Source organism: Pan troglodytes, chromosome 2 (assembly GCF_028858775.2).
Source record: "Pan troglodytes isolate AG18354 chromosome 2, NHGRI_mPanTro3-v2.0_pri, whole genome shotgun sequence".
Classification (NCBI taxonomy): Eukaryota; Metazoa; Chordata; class Mammalia; order Primates; family Hominidae; genus Pan; species Pan troglodytes.
This window is the reverse complement of record NC_086015.1, coordinates 132,508,087-132,524,829: the sequence shown is the minus strand read 5'-3', so window position 1 is coordinate 132,524,829 and position 16,743 is coordinate 132,508,087. Positions and strand designations below refer to the sequence as shown.

At 46.9% G+C, this 16,743-nt stretch overlaps 1 protein-coding gene across 1 annotated transcript in view; it reads right to left on the bottom strand.

Annotated features, from left to right (window-relative positions):
* Positions 1 to 438: 438 nt before the first annotated feature.
* The window catches only part of COPG1 (COPI coat complex subunit gamma 1), a 28,435-nt gene continuing 12,130 nt past the window's right edge, over positions 439 to 16,743 (bottom strand). The window contains exons 13-24 of the mRNA XM_001141317.8: positions 14,193 to 14,288; positions 12,401 to 12,644; positions 11,092 to 11,167; positions 10,151 to 10,254; positions 9,571 to 9,696; positions 9,191 to 9,259; positions 6,284 to 6,426; positions 5,778 to 5,949; positions 5,290 to 5,387; positions 3,224 to 3,362; positions 2,908 to 3,006; positions 439 to 913 (exon numbers count right to left, since the gene is read on the bottom strand). Of these exons, the coding sequence (XP_001141317.2) occupies positions 783 to 913; positions 2,908 to 3,006; positions 3,224 to 3,362; positions 5,290 to 5,387; positions 5,778 to 5,949; positions 6,284 to 6,426; positions 9,191 to 9,259; positions 9,571 to 9,696; positions 10,151 to 10,254; positions 11,092 to 11,167; positions 12,401 to 12,644; positions 14,193 to 14,288 (1,497 nt within the window). The 3' untranslated portion in view covers positions 439 to 782. The remainder of the gene's footprint in view (positions 914 to 2,907; positions 3,007 to 3,223; positions 3,363 to 5,289; positions 5,388 to 5,777; positions 5,950 to 6,283; positions 6,427 to 9,190; positions 9,260 to 9,570; positions 9,697 to 10,150; positions 10,255 to 11,091; positions 11,168 to 12,400; positions 12,645 to 14,192; positions 14,289 to 16,743) is intronic.

The window sequence follows — 16,743 nt, the reverse complement described above, 5'->3', positions numbered from 1 at the left end:
GAGATTCTTCATCTGCAACCAACAGAGAATGTTCTAGAGGGCTGTTCGCCTATGCTGGTTCGCTGAACTGAACAGGGAGCAGAAACCCCAGGGCACACTCCACGTAAGACCAGATGCTGGAACGATCAGACACAGGACCCAAGCCCTTTGGAGCTTCCATTTATCGACTATCAAAGGAGGATGCGTTGTGAAGAAGCACGAACGGGAGGGAGTGTGAACTCTGCCTGTTAGCTGAGTCACTCAACCACCCTCTACCGCTCCCACCCCTGGGCTTGGTGCTGGGACAGCGATGACGGGGAGAGGGTCCTGCCTCACAGGACTACAACAGCCAAAGGGCTGTGGGTACAAGGGGGACAGGGCAGGTGTTCTGCCTCTTTGGGGGAGGCCTTGAAGGGGAAGGTGGAGCCCTGAAGCATGAGTCTGCAGAAGTAGCCATCATTCAATAAATACATGCTGATTTATTACAGGGATAAGATGGTTTCTTGGGGGATAGATTCAAGAGGAGTTGAGAATGTTTTATTCATTTACAATGTCCCTTTCCTGGAAGGGTGGACAGCAAGATTTAGGACAAGCAAAAATCATCCCCTATTTAAAAAAAAAAAAAAAAAAAAAGTCACCCGCAAGTAGTCCCGGGTGGGAGCAGAATAAAAAAAAATCTGCAATGATTCCTAATTGTTTTTCAATACAGAAGCTTGGGAAGGGGTTTCTGCCAGTTTCATGAGGAAGGCACAACTTCCAGGTAGTGTTGGGGAGGGGTATGAGGTCCTATGCAGGCTGGCCCCTTATCCCACAGATGCCAAGATGATGTCTACTGGCAGCTCCTCCAAACTTCTGGCTGTCACCTGCATTGTCACTGTGTCCAAAAGCAGCAGCCGGGAGCGCACCAGGATGTCATGACCACCCCGGAACACACCTAGAAGGGAAGAGAGAAGTACAGGTATATACAGCAGAAGGGACTGTACAGGGCCGGCTAAGGATGGCATTTGCAGCAACCCATCAAGGCAGCTCTGGTGTAGTGAAACGGGCAGGAGAGCTGGGCTGAAATCCCTGAGTGAGGGATTTCACTGTGAAAGTCACTGTCTCTCAGCCAGGCGCGGTGGCTCACGCTTGTAATTCCAGCACTTTGGGAGGCTGAGGTGGGCAGATCATGAGGTCAGGAGTTCGAGACCAGCCTGGCCAACACAGTGAAACCCCATCTCTACTAAAAATACAAAAATTAGCTGGGCATGGTGGTGGGCGCCTGTAATCCCAGCTACTCGGGAGGCTGAAGCAGGAGAATCGCTTGAACCCGGGAGGCGGAGGTTGCAGCGAGCAGAGATTGTGCCACTGCATGCCAGCCTGGGTGACAGAGCTAGACTCCGTCTCAAAAAAAAAAAAAAAAAAAAGAAAGTCACTGTCTCTCAGGACTTCAGTATCCTCAACTACAAAGCGGCAGGGATGATAATACCATATTTCAGGCTTCTGCTAAGTTCAAATGAACTGATGGACATAAAAGGCTTATATCTCATGTCACAGAGGCTCTCGCACGTTGACTGAATCTGAGAGCACAAATGAAGGGGACAGCCCCACCACGAGAAAACCACAGGGCAGGTGTCTGCAAGACCCAGGGGACTAGGTTGTTTCAATGTGGCTACAAACTGTCAGCTGTAGGCAGGGTACTGAAGCAGAGCCTCCTTTCAACCCTGTTTATAAACACTCAGCCAAAAAAAATCATCCCATTTCCTTTTGTTAACTGTTTTAGGTATGATAATTGTATTGTCCTTTAAAAAAGGGAAGGGGTCATTCTCTCTTAGAGAAACATACAGATACAGGATTTACATATAAAATGCTATTTCTGGAGTTTGCTAGTAAATAATCTGGGAAGGAGAATGAGTGTGGGTACACTCAGCCAACCCTGTAGAAAATAAGACAAAGGATATGAAGACAATGATCAGAAAAGGAAATACAAATGCCTCAACATTTAAGAAGATACTTAACTTCATTGAAAATACAAAAACTATACTAAGATATCATTGTCCACACAGACTGGAAAAGATCATAAAGTGTGGTAACATATTATGTTGTCCACAGTGTAGGAAGAAAGATATACAATTCTATGGAAGGCAACTTGGAGTTATTTATCAAGATGAGAAACACAAATCACTTTGACCTGGTGATGCCTTGGAAAATTTATCCTACAGATATTCTCAGTGTACACATGCAAAGTAAACTGTGTGTGTGTGTGTGTACACGATTATTTACTATAACATCTGTAATAGCAAGAGATTGAAATCAAACTAAATGTTCATCAGTAGTGGCTGTTCCATAGAATATGTGGTGCATCCACACAATGGAATGCTAAGCAACTATAAAAAAAAATGAGGATTCAGTTTGGGATGAAAAAAGTTCTGGAGATGGATGGTGGTCATAGTTTTACAATAGTGTGAATGTACTTAATGCCGCTGAACCATACACTTGAAAATGGTCGAAATGGTGAATTTTATGTATATTTTACCACAATTAAAAGAAAAAGAATGAGGAAGCTCTACATATTGACAGGGAAGATCTCTAAGATGCAATGTAAAGTGAAAAGCAAATCGGAGGACAATATATATACCATTTGTACATAAACATTTGAGTTAAAAAAAGGAAATGCGTTCCTATTAGCTTTTATAGCCATAAAATAACCACAAGGTTATACAAGTATTGTTTGTAATAGTAACACTGGTCGCTTCTCGGAAGGGAATCTGAATGGCTGGCAGCCAAGGTAGGGAGGAAACATTTCGCTGCAGATTATTTTATACTTTGTGAATTTTAAATGCTGTGAATTTTGACTCCCCATATTTACAGTGGAGTCCTTAGCCCAGGATCCAGTGGCATCCAGGCTGTAAGCTATCCAGGCCCTCCCCATCTAGAAATGCCACTTACCAGCCAGGAGCAACGTGTGGGTGTTCTTGTTATCCGGCACTTTGTCTGACCTCTCACAAGGGTGCATTCCCAAGAACTTCACAATATTACCCACAGCCTCTGTAATGAGAAATCCCAATATTGTTAAGCCATCTTATCTGCCCTTTGTGCCACCACCACTCCCCCATGTTCTGAAGGGCTTTTAATGAAGTGGCATTTGACATATGTGCTCCAGACATGGCCCTGGATCCTTGGAGAGAAAAGGGATGAGCACTTCAATAGTAGCCAAAGATCTTGAACAGTAATTAGGCCACAGATGGCATTCCCAGGATTTTACCTTCAAGTGTCTTGATGGTAGACAAGGTGAACGTTTCCTCCTTCTCAAATTCATCCCCTACCTCATCCCAGGCTGCTTCGAAGTTCAGTTTCATGACCTTTTGAATGTGATCAGCTACAGTAACTTCCAGATCTTCCAGCTGGAGAGATGGAGGTAGAAATCAGGCACCCATCCACACACCTACGGGCCTCTGCTCTGAACTCATCCACACATCCCTTCCTGCAACTCTTTCCACAGGTGCTTGCTCGGCACTGAGGACTGTGCTAGACTCTGGGGACATAGAGCAACTTGACCAGGTACCTATCCTTGAGGTGCCCAAAGGCAAATGGTATCCCTTCAACAGAAAACGCCCTAATCCCAAGTACCAATCTACTAATTCAGCCTAGAGCCGCCTGCTGTGAGATCACATCTCTTCTAAGCCTGCCTAGTGTCAGTGCTTCCAGGACCTGGCATGCAGGGAATTACACAGCATTCTCAGAGGTCTGCTTCCTATGCCTGTCACTCCTAGGGGATGATGAGCTCTTCAGGACCAGCAGCTGTTTCTAGTTCAGCAGAAACTAGCAGAAACCTCCTACCCCAGCTGTGTCCTCTGGATTTGACAGATCCTGAATCTCTATCTCCATTTCAGCTGTGTCTTCCCTGAACTTGACACATAATACTCCCACTGAGTCTACATGAAAGTTCCCCATTCATTCTCCCATCAGATTTTCACTGAGGCCCTACTCCTGTGGATGTTTACAGTGTATATAAATACAATTTAGACCCAGCTCTCTCTCTTTTTTTTTTTTTTCTTCATCTCTGGATGGGCTCAAACAGACCCAGCTCTCTCAAGGAGCTCACTTGGTCTTACATCGGCTCCTGCCTCGGGGTCATTTCCAGCTCAAGGAAGGTCCATCCATCCTCAACTGTGACTCTAGGATGACACAATGGCAAATGTCAGTTGTATTCCACTGTGACTGTCCCTCTAGTCAGGAGGAGTTCTAACAGTCCCCATCCACAGGCTGAGCATAATGGTCTGCACTCAGATGGCCCTGAGCCACTGCCCCAAAGTCAGACCTCAGAAGGATCCTGTACTTAGTTCCACCGAGCTAAGATAGAATTTAGAAGGGCTATTCCAGTGCATGAAAGGACTGCCCAGCACAGCAAACAGGTCAAATTTATCCAGAAAGCATTTGACAAGAGGAATCAAAATGTCTTAAAATCATGCTTACCCTTTGACCCAACTATTCTCCTTCTAGGAATCTATCCTAAAGAAATAATCTAAAATGCAGATAAAAATTTGTATCTAAAGGGATATTTAATGCAGCAATATAAATAGTGAAAATATGGAAACCCAAATGCCCAACATTAAAGGAGTGAAAAGTCAATTAAGTTTTGACATAGTATATAACAGTATTTTAAATCCACTAAAAAAATTGTGTTTATGAAGTATTTGTAATGACACTGGAAAATACACTATGGTTTTAAAATAGCAAGGTCTACACTGTAATGATTTCAATTATACCACTTCCCCCAAAAAATAACTCTAAGGATTATGAGTAATGTTTTCCTGTTGTTCATACTTTGTTTTGAATTTTGTTTTTGTATTTCCCAAGTTTTCTTTTTACACATGAACATGTATTTCCATAAGTTTAAAAAGTTATTTTAGGCCGGGCGCGGTGGCTCACGCCTGTAATCCCAACACTTTGGGAGGCCAAGGTAGGTGGATCACCTGATGTGAGGAGATCGTGACCAGCCTAGCCAACATGGTGAAACCCTATCTCTACTAAAAATACAAAAAATTTGGCAGGCATGGTGGTGGGCGCCTGTAATCCCAGCTACTTGGGAGGCTGAGGCAAGAGAATCGCTTGGACCAGGGAGACAGAGGTTGCAGTGAGCCGAGATCGCGCCACTGCACTCCAGCCTGGGTAACAAAAGAGAAACTTCATCTCAAAAAATAAAAATAAAAAAATAAAATTTTAAAGAGCTAAAAAGCCAAAAACAGCTCCAGTCTCACTGTCAGTTCCTGAAGGGAGTTGCTTTGCAGCCTCAGCACAAAACTGAGCTTCCTGACACCAGGATCTTACCACATACTCATCCTCATAGCCTTCGTCATCAGTCTCCCCAGTGGTGGGATCACAGTCCTTGACAGTGAACTTCATCATGCAGCTGAATGTGCAGGCCACTGTGGGGAAGAGAGGCTGGGTAGTTAGGATGTCCCCAGCCTGCAGGGGATGGGCTCCTCCTGCAGGGGACAAGCAGGCAGGGGTCACAGCCTGCTTTCTAGGCCCCTGCTATGTTATTAGTAGCAGCAACAAGCCATCCAATCCCACAAAGCTGGACAGAGGGTGCCACCTTGTAGGACAGGAAAGTCATGAGTTCTAGTGAGATCCTGTCTCTTTTAAAAAAAAAATTTTAAAGAAGAGCACTTGGGACTCAGCTATTCTTCTTCTTGGGACTGAAATCAAGGAGCTGAAGCTCTAATAGAAGGCAAACAGCTGGTGCCCAGCCGCCCACCTCCTCCTGACCCCATGAGCTCCCAGGAGGATAGGGTGGTATCTGGAGAGGGGCTCACCAGCTGTGGGGTCTTCTTTGGGCAGTGCCACCAGTGTGTAGCAGGTCCCGGGCTGGTTGTAGGGCAGGCTCCGGGCAGGCACGTAACAGAGCACCTCATAGGCCTCAGTGGGCTCCATCTGCACTGTGACATTCTCCAAGGTCTGGTCATTGAGTGTGTTTGTGCAGTCAAACTGAACAGGAAAGAGAGGGGAGCTTAAACATTGCACTAGGTCCGAGCCATGCTGCAGAGGAAAAGCCAGGAGGTCCCACCTCTTTCCTGTTGACCAAGGTGATTCCCATCCCAGTCCCCCTGCCCCAGGCTCCCTGTCTTCATGCTGACAATCGGGAGCCATGGATGTCCCGAGTCAAGAGATATGAGAGACCGACCTGCTGGGGACAGATTCTGTCATCAAGTTGGGCTCCCAACCAATGCAGTGTGGGGACCCATGACCCTACAGGACCTGCCAGACCTGGGACAACTCCCTGGGCGCATGCCCCAGCAGGGCCTCAGCCCACCTTGCTCACCTGAAAAACCATGTGGTTGGTGAAGGTGTGTTTGGTGCAGCGGATGACATACTCCGTCTCTGACTCGGTGAGGGCCACGGGCTCAGGCGAGGACTTGAAGAGGGGCCCAAGACCGCGGAACTCTGGCACCGCTGCCAACTGCTCTGAAATCCACAGGCCACATTCACTCAGCTTCTCGATCCCCAGACCAACTTGTTGATGGTTTCTAATAAATTCCCATGACCATTCTCAAGGTGTTCCAACCTACCTTAGATGGATAGATATGTTTACCCAACTGGCTACTCATTATTTCCTGAATATATCCATGCATTTTCTCATCTCCCTGACTTCGCTCATGTGGCACAACCCCCCACAAATACTCTCCCCATCTCTGTACCATGAAAGACCTCAGAAGCAAAAAACTGATATGAGACCACAAAATCCTAGACCTAATTGGAGATTCCCCCAGCTATAGAAGCTTAGCAAGGATTTCCGCCCCCTACCCCAGCAAGGATTCTTAAAAGAAGGTGACAATTAGGAAAATAAGATCGATACTGCTATAGCTACAAAATCAGACAAAATAACAAACTGGTCCTATATATTTATCAGTTAAGACAAATGGCCAATAAAGAGATATTTCAGAATGAGAGTGTTGCAGAAAACCTAACTTAGAATTGTCTGTGTCTGGTAAGACCTATCCCTACACCCTATGCCCAGGTTCAAGCACTGGATTCAAGCACAGGCCCATGGGACCCCACCCTGGCTGGTCCTGGCATTCCTTGCAAACTAAAGGGAATAACCCAAGTGAATGAGGCATCTGGCAGATGTGTGCACATGGTGTCCACCTATAATGGCTACAGCTGCCACTCTTGTACCTATTCTATGGCAGGATTCCTCGCACTATGACCATGGATCAACTGTATCAGAATTACTAGGGGTTGGCGGCAGAGCTTGCTAAAAACTCAGACTCCATCCCAAATCTACTACATCAGAATCTCTGGTTTCAGGATCAAGGAATTTGCATTTCTAACATGTTTCCTCAGATTATTCCAATATATACTGATATTTAAAGACCACTGCTCTAAGATTTTCAACTTGTCTTCCCAATTAATTGAACTCCATGAGAACAGGGATTGTGCTTTGAGGCCATGGATCTGATATTTTTCCCTTTACTTAGAAGGTACTCAATTCACGTTTCAGACATAGAGAAAGGTAGGCCTTATTTTTATTATTTTGCTTTTTTCCTCCACAAAAAGTCAGCCTATGTGACCACTTCAGCCCTCTGCAGCCTGAAGACTGAATCTAATGAATACGCAGGCAATAAAAAGCCCAGAACAATCCAGGCTAGATATTAGGAGGAACTTTTGGGCCACCATGACCATCAACCACTAGAGTGCTTTTCTATTGATATTTATTTTCTTGGGACTCAGAGTTTTGGGCCTGATACTTACTCCCTGGGGGATTCTGTTGGTAGGGTTTCAGACTCTTCATCAATAAAACTGATACCATTATCTTGATCACAGCATTGTTGTAAAGACAAATGAGGCAATAAATTCAAGATCTAGGAAAGTTCTTGGAACTGAACATGTATGTGATTAGTAAATGTGAGGCTTTTGGATGATTGTTTAAAAATGGAATTGTTACCCTTTAAGCGGCTTAGGAGACTTCCTTGGAAGGTGTGGCAGAATAATGACCCCAAGATGCCCACAAGCTAATTCCCAGAACCTGCAGCTATGTTACCTTGCATGGTAAAAGGGACTTTGTAGATGTGATTAAATTAAGGATCTTGAGCTAGGGGTTATCCTGGATTATCCAGGGGGGGCCAGTGTAATCATAAGGGCCCTTCTAGGGCAGAAGGTCAGAGTAGAGAGATTTGAAAAGGCCAGGAGTGTGGCCTCTTCAAATCACTCTACTCTGACCTTCTGCCCTAGAAGGGCCCTTAAAGACGGTGGAAGGGGCCACGAGCCAAGGATACGGGCCACCTCTAGTAGCTGGAAAAGGCAAGGGGGCAATACCTGGAGCCTCCTGAAAGAACTCAGCACTGCTAACAAATGAAACCCACTTTGGACTTCTGACCGCAGAGCTATAAGGTTATAAATGTGTTAAGCCACTAAGTTTGTGGTAACGTGTTACAGCAGCAATAGAAAACTGATATAAATGGAAAGTTTCATGTTATAGCGATCCCAATTAGCTCAGGATCCATGCTATATTGATATAAGACATGATTCTGAATGTAATGGGGAAGGGGGGATTTCATTTAATTCAACATTGATTGGGAGCCTACTGTGAGGAAGGAAGGCACTGGGCTCAGTGCTGTGATAGACGCAGAAAATAAAAGACAGAACATGTGAAGAACTATTTAGCACAGAGGGCTGTTTAAGAGAAGACAGAAGAGCTAGGATGGAAGTGAGGGCCCATGAAGGAAGAGGGGTCTATACTTTTATCTACTGAATTCAGTGGATAAAACAATCTGCAATTAGACACACAGCCTCTCCCCTTAAAAATGCAACACGAGAGGACAGATGGATACCTGAAGAAAACCTTACAAGACAATGTGGACAGAACACACATGGAACCCAACAAAAAGTACCAGTGTCTTTGAACCCCAGCACTGCTCTCTCAGACATTCTGAACTGGCCTGGGCTCCAGGGACCCGAGCCCTCCAAATTGAGGCCCAGTAACAGCAGTGAGCCAGTTTGATCCGGACCTTAATTCCAGCCCCTCCTACCACTTTCTCTCTCTGAACTTCCAATTCCTCAGATATTGAAGGAACCCAACAACCACCACCTGAGGGTCAAATGTGATAGTAGGTCTAAAGCATCTCAAGGGCCTAGCACTCAGGAGACCAATATATGACAGCTCTTACTCTTGATCCCCCTGAGGAAACTAAGCCCAGGTCCCAAGCATCCCCCAACCACTGTGACTCACCCTGGAAGATCTCCTGCCTGGTAGCTGCCACTTTCTCAGGCTGTTTGACTGCTGTGATGGGGGTACTTTCTGCAGGAGCAAATTATACACGTGATGACCAACAGCTGGAGTCATGGGGCAGTGTGGTGGTGACCCCAGTGCTATTACTCAGGGATTATAAATACTAACCCTCCTGAGAGTGGGAAGCAGAAGACATGTGAGAGAGCCCACATCTGTGTGTATGTGTGTCTCTGTTTTCTGGAGCCAGAGGTGGAAAAGATCATTTTCTCCCCCCAGCATAACTGCCACCCACCCTAGTTAGGTTAGTGGCTTTGCAGCCAATGCAGACCCTCCAACAGAGGCCTGGCCTTGATGGCCTCTGGGAGGAGTATAAGTGTTACCTGTTCTCTGCTCTGCCATGGGTGCCGTGGCCAGGGGCACAGACTTGAGGTCAAAAGGTTTTTCTGATGGTTCTAGAGTGTACTGCTGCAGAGCCCTCTCCAGACCAGGGATGGACACAGTCAGACCTGGAGGTGAAGAGAGGTCACCATGCCTGGCAGATAGAGCAAAATGTGCACCAGGGACCACCATGGAGGCCCTGGGGTCCCGAAGTTACAAGTCCTAAGTAGTATGACCCTGAGAAAATCACTTTATTCTCTAAGCCTCTGCACTCTCAGACACATCCTCCCTTACAGGGTAGGTGTGGGGAATAAACATATATACAAAGTGACTTGTAAAGGGTAAAGTACTGTAAAAATAAAGTTTTTATTAATGATGAGCGTTTCAATTCACTGGACAATTTCCACCCAATTCAGGTGTGACCTGAATGACCCGGGACCTCCTGAGGTCACCATGATGCCATGAGGTTGCCAGGCAAGTCCAGCCAAGAGCATCTTGCCTCTGATTTCCCCTGCCCAGGGAGTGATGAGAACCACAGCTCCAGTAAGGTGCTGAGTCCAAGATAGCCAGGGAATGACTCACCATTTAGGATATAGCCTGCATTAAGGGCCTTCTGCTTCTGCTCCAGGACATTTAGGTAGAAGGTGGCTCGGTCCCTTACTTCATTGTCATCATCCATCACACACCTGCAGCCAGGACACAAGGTGGTCCTGACTGGGACCCAGCAGGGATGGCAGGAGGGATCCTGCAGGGCTTCATTAGAGGTAAGTCCATAGGGATAACAAGTAGACTAGTGGTGGCCCCAGGCGGAGGGTGGAGGGAGTGAGGAGAGGCCACACTCATGAACACTGAGTTCCCTTTGGGGTGATGAAATGTTTTAAACTCAGGTTGTGGTGATGGTTCCATCACTCTGTGAATATGCTAAAACCCATCAAACTACACATCTTAAATGGGTAAATTGTATGGTATGTGAATTATATCTCAATAGAGCTATTTTTTTTTTGAGCTGGAGTCTCGCTCTGTCACCCAGGCTGGAATGCGGGGCATGATCTCGGCTCACTGCAAGCTCCATCTCCCAGGTTCACACCATTCTCCTGCCTCAGCCTCCCAAGTAGCTGGGACTACAGGCACCCGCCACCACACCTGGCTAATTTTTTATATTTGTAGTAGAGACGGGGTTTCAGCGTGTTAGCCAGGATGGTCTCAATCTCCTGACCTTGTGATCCACCCGCCTTGGCCTCCCAAAGTGCTGGGATTACAGGCGGGAGCCACTATGCCCGGCCTCAATAGAGCTATTTTTAAAAAATGGACAAAATAATTCAAGTTACCAATTGTCACATCTGGTTGGTGCAATTTGCACAGCATTGTTTTTCATGCTTTTCTATGCTTTCTCTTTTTTTTCCACAATCAGTAGCTGTATAACTTTTCTCTCCCTTTTCAGTTAAAAAAAAATAAAGACAAAGGAAAGCTGCTTGTGTCCAAGGGAACACTGTCCCCATTAGGGCCCCTGGGCCTAGACTCACCTCTTCAGCAACACCAAGATACTGGGTAACATCTCTTCATTCTGGGCTCCAAACTTGGCCAGAGCACTCACAGCACCTGTGTTTAGGAAGCGAATGTGATTTACCCAATGCACCCTGACAACTCACTGTTTGGGCACTTCCAGCACTCAGAATGGGTCTTCAGGCAGAAGAGCCCCAGAGGCAAGAAGTCTCAAGCCAGGAGGCCCAAAGTCACTACCAACACAGTGAGTGGCTTTGGGTGGATCTTGGCGCCATCCCAGGCCTCAACTTCCTTATCTATTTAATGGAGAAGGGCGCCAGATGGGATTAGTAGCTCCCATTCTAAGGTTCCAGGAGCTAATTTCAAATTAACCACGATGAGGTCACAGAAGCTGGCTATAATGTAAAGCTCCTCACCTTCCATATCCAAATGGCGTCAATTTGCAGTTAAGGCTCAGAATAATAAAAATGAGAAAGGGAACAATTACTTAAAGATCACTTATTGCTGAAAGAAGAAAATCTGTCCAGTGGGGGCACGAAAAGAAATTAAAAATAAAGAATAGGAAGGTTGCTCACTGAATTGTAAACTTTATATAAATGGGTGAATTTTATGGCATGTGAATTATATCTCAACAATGCTTTTTGTTTTTTAGCTAAACATCAACATACAGTGAAAGTTAAAAAAAAAAATCACTTAAGGCAAGGCACAGTGGCTCTGTAATCCCAGCACTTTCAGAGACTGAGGCAGGAGGATAGCTTGAGCCCAGGAGTTTGTGACCAGCCTGGACAACATAGCAAGACCCAGTCTCAATTAAAAAAATACTTAAAAAAATTATAGGGGTTAAGAACCATGGCCGAGCACGGTGGCTCACGCCTGTAATCCCAGCACTTTTGGGAGGCCGAGGCGGGCAGATGATGAGGTCAAGAGATCGAGACAATCCTGGCCAACATGGTGAAATCCCATCTCTACTAAAAATACAAAAATTAGCTGGGCATGATGGCGCACACCTGTAGTCCCACCTACTCGGGAGGCTGAGGCAGGAGAATCGCTTGAACCCGGGAGGCGGAGGTTGCAGTGAGCTGAGATTGCGCCACTGCATTCCAGCCTGGTGACAGAGCGAGACTCCATCTCAAAAAAAAACAAAAAACAAAAAACAAAGAACCGTTCAACTAGATGACATGTAAGGTCCTGCCTACAATATTATGAAAAACAGCTTGTGCAGCAAGAACACTGAGTGCACAAATCCCCACTGGAGGCTCAGGTCCCTTTGCTGGGACATTTATTCAAGGGTAAGCTAAGTTTCCAAGTTCAGCCCTGGCTCAGACCTACCTGCCCGGACCTCCTCATGCTCCAAGACCACTCGGTTATAGATGAAGCGGATGTACTTTGAGGGATTGGTGGTCTTGGGCCCCTCCTGGCCCAGGAGATGTAGAATACGGGTGGCCAGCACTGTGAACTCACAGTCCTCGATGAACTCGCACAGATGTGACAGCCCTGTCTCCTTGCTCTCTGAGTTCTCTTCAATGATGCTGATGATGCAGTCCACGATAGCGCGCTTATACTCAAAGCCACCCTGCAGAGAGAAGCTGAGCTAAGCAAGGAGCCTGCTCTCTCCAGAAAAGAGTTGAAGACCTGAGCTGGACCAAGGACAGTTGTCCAAACACAGAACTTGGAGACAGGGCACTTGGTTCTCTGGGCCTCTATCACTCTTTCCTGTCAAACAAAAGGCTGGTCAGGTGCAGTGGCTCACACCTATAATCCCAGCACTTTGAGAGGCTGAGGTGGGCGGACCACTTGAGCTCAGGAGTTCGAAATCAGCCTGGGCATCATGGAGAGACCCCATCACTACAAAAAATAGAAAAATTAGTTGGGCATGGTGGTGCATGCCTATAATTCCAGCTGCTTGGGGGTCTGAGGTGAGACGATTGCTTGATCCCAGGAGGTTGAGGCTGCAGTGAGCCGTGATCACACCACCACACTCCAGCCTGGGTGACAGATGGAGGCCGGGCGCAGTGGCTCACGTCTGTAATCCCAGCACTTTGGGAGGCCAAGGTGGGTGGATCACCTGAGGTCAAGAGTTTGAGACCAGCCTGACCAACATGGTAAAACCCCGTCTCTACTAAATATAAAAAATTAGCCGGGCGTGGTGGGGGGCACCTGTAGTCCCAGGTACTCGGGAGGCTGAGGCAGGAGAATCACTTGAACCCAGGAGGTGGAGGTTGCAGTGAGCCAAGACCACACCACTGCACTCCAGCCTGGGCAGCAGAACGAGACTCCTACTCAAAAGAAAAAAAAAAAACTGCTATCATGCATACAGTGTCTCCAAAGTGCTAGGCCTGGCCAGGCATGATGGCTCACACCTGTAATCCCAGAACTTGGGTGGCTAAGGTGGGAAGATCACTTATAGCCAGGAGTTTGAGACCAGCCTGGGCAACCCAGCAAGACCCCATCTCTACTTAAAAAAAACAAACACAATCACCAAAGTGCTGGGCCCATTAGCTGACGACTCACTAAACATTAGTGCCCGTCTACAACAACATTCTTGGGAAACGCAAAGACACTCAAGGCAATGGCTCCTCTACTGCCTAGTCCATGGGCCACTCTGGGGCTGGGTGAAAGGGGTACCATGTATCTGAGGAACAAATCTACTCCATGAACATCTGCTATTGCTCCTAAGAATTAACCCATTTTGTTGAGACGTCCAAGAAAGGTGGCATAAGTGAATCAGTAATTCACGTCAGGAACAGAAATAGAACCAATGTCGTATTATTAGCACCGGTTTCACAAGAAACCACTCCTAGAGCTCCTGGAATGGTCTAGAATATTTCTGCACTAGAGTCCACCAGAAAAGAACATGCATTTTCCCATCTTCTGCACAAGCATCACCTCAGGACATCCAGTTTTTAAAGTCAGGCTGGTGAGTCATAGTTATTACTGTAATTACTAGCAATTGGTACGTGTTTACATGTCCACAAGGAGTTTAAAGGGTTGCAGGCACCATGAAAACCAGTTGGTTAACAGGCTAACATAAGCACACGCACAAAGCTGAGCATGGAGCCAGTGGTCAGGTCACTCCCTGCACCAGGAGACCTGGCATCCCCCGAATGCCCCTGACTCTTACCTCTTCCCGCAGCATGGTGAACAGGAAGTTCATAAGGACGGCGTGTTTGCGAGGATATTTCTGACACAGGGCACTGATGGCCTGGACAACCACCACCTGAATGAAATAGACGTGCATGAGCAGCAGGCCCTGCCACCAAGATGGGGTGACTCAGTTCCCTGAGTGCCCACTGAGTCCTTCCTTAGGTAAGGCCAGGCCTTGGGCATGACACAAGGGCAAGGAGACCAGAGGAACTCAACTCCACGCTTGAAGGGCATAATCCCTGAGCCCACCCAAGGCAGTGCCAACAGCCCCAGTGTCAGACTCTCAGACTCTGGGTCCCCCAAACTCTGCTCTTCTACTCAGGCTTCTTAAGTCTCCGAGTCCCCTCCACCCAACCTGTCCTGCCTCTCTCCCTACCACCGGCTCCCACTGATGGTTCCCACCCATCATCTCCTCTGGCTCCTTTTTGGTTAAGCCTGTCTCTGGGGTATTCTGTCCTTGGCCGCTTCTCTTCTCACAGTCTCTTCAGCAATCTTATCCCCTCCCATGGCTTTAACCGCCTCTTATTTGCCACTGACTCCCAATATTTATCTCCTGTCTGAGCTTAAGACCTGCCATTTCCAACTGCCTGTCAGACAACTCCACCTGGCGCCCACAGCACTTCAAACTCCACATGTCTGCAAACACAAACATCTCCATCTCCTTCCCCCTCCCTCATCCAATACCCCATCTTTTCCTCCCCTGCAAACTAGTCAAGAGCACCACTGTCAGCTCAAAGTAGAAAATGGCATCATCTCTGTTGACATCCACCCCTCAACCCTCACACCAACCCTGCCAACAGGCGTTATCCCTCAAAAAGCTCTTGCACTGTCCCACCTCTCCTACTCCCGCCGGTTCAGGCACCATCCTCTCCTTCTGAATTACTCCAACAGTCTCTTTACCCAGTCACCCCTCCACTCTGCTCCAGAAGGACTCTTTTTTTTTTTTTTTTTTTTTTTTGAGACGGAGTCTTGCTCTGTCTGGAGTGCAGTGGCACGATCTCGGCTTACTGCAACCTCCACCTCCAGGCCAGGTCAAGCGACTCTCCTACCTCAGCCTCCGGAGTGGCTGGGACTACAGGTGTGAGCCACTACACCAGCTAATTTTTTAATTTTTTTAGTAGAGACAGGGTTTCACCATGTTGGCCAGGCTGATCTCAAACTGCTGATCTCAAGTGATCTGCCGACCTCAGCCTCCCAAAGTGCTGTGATTACAGGCATAAGCCACCGCGCCCAGCCAATTTTTTTTTTTTTTTTCAGACAAGGTCTCACTCTGTCACCCAGGCTGGAGTGCAGTGGCATGATCATGGCTCACTGCAGCCTCGAACTCCTGGGTTCAAGTGATCCTCACACCTCAGCCTCCAGAGTAGCTGGGACTACAGGTGCGCATCACCACACATGGCTAATTTTTTAAAAATTTTTCTGTAGGCCGAGTGCGGTGGCTCACGTCTGTAATCCCAGCACTTTGGGAGGCCAAGGCGGGTTGATCACGAGGTCAGGAGATCGAGACCATCCTGGCTAACATGGTGAAACACCGTCTCTACTAAAAAATACAAAAAATTAGCTGGGCATGGTGGCGGGCGCCTCTAGTCTCAGCTACTCAGGAGGCTTAGGCAGAAGAATGGCGTGAACCCGGGAGGCGGAGCTTGCAGTGAGCTGAGGTCACACCACTGCACTCCAGCCTGAGCAACAGAGCGAGACTCCAACTCAAAAATATATATATATATTTGTAGAGATGAGGTCTTGCTACATTGCCCAGACTGGTCTCAAAATTCAGGCCTCAAGTGATCCTCCCTCCTTGGCCTCCCAAAGCACTGAGACTACAAGCATGAGCCACCGTGCCCAGCCCCAGAAGGATCTAATATGCAAATCTCACTGTGTCATTTCAGCCTGCAAAGCATTCTTGTAACCCACAGGCAGAGTAGACTGCTGCCTACTTTGCATAATCCACACTATAGAATTTACCACAATATATTATTCATATTATTGTTTGCTCTGATTAAAACTCTCCGGTGACATACTTCATTGTTCTATCAATTAACAATTGTGAAATAACAGAATTACAGAAATTGAGAACAAATTAATGGCTGCCAGGGGTTAGGGATAGAGAGGTAGGAATGGGCGTGACTATGAAGAGGTAACGAGAGTCTTGTGGAGATGGATAGTTGAGTGTCTTCACTGTGGTGGCAATTTTGAAAGTCTCCACATGACAGCTTGCATAGAACTTCACATATATACACACAGGAGTTGCCTGTGTAGCTGGTGAAATCTGAATGAGCTCTATGGGTCATGCCAGTGTCACTTTCCTGGTTGACATTGTCCTGTGCTAGTGTAGGATGCTGGCACTGTAGGAGAGGGTTGATGGAGGGGTGCACAGGACTTCTCAGTATATTTCGTTGTAACTTCCTATGAATTATTTCAAAATATAAGCTCAAAAAATATTCACATCCTTCCTCCTGCCCCAAAAGAACACCTTTCCAATGTCTTCCTTGCAATTAAAACTCTTTACCTGACCATGGGCCTTACATGAT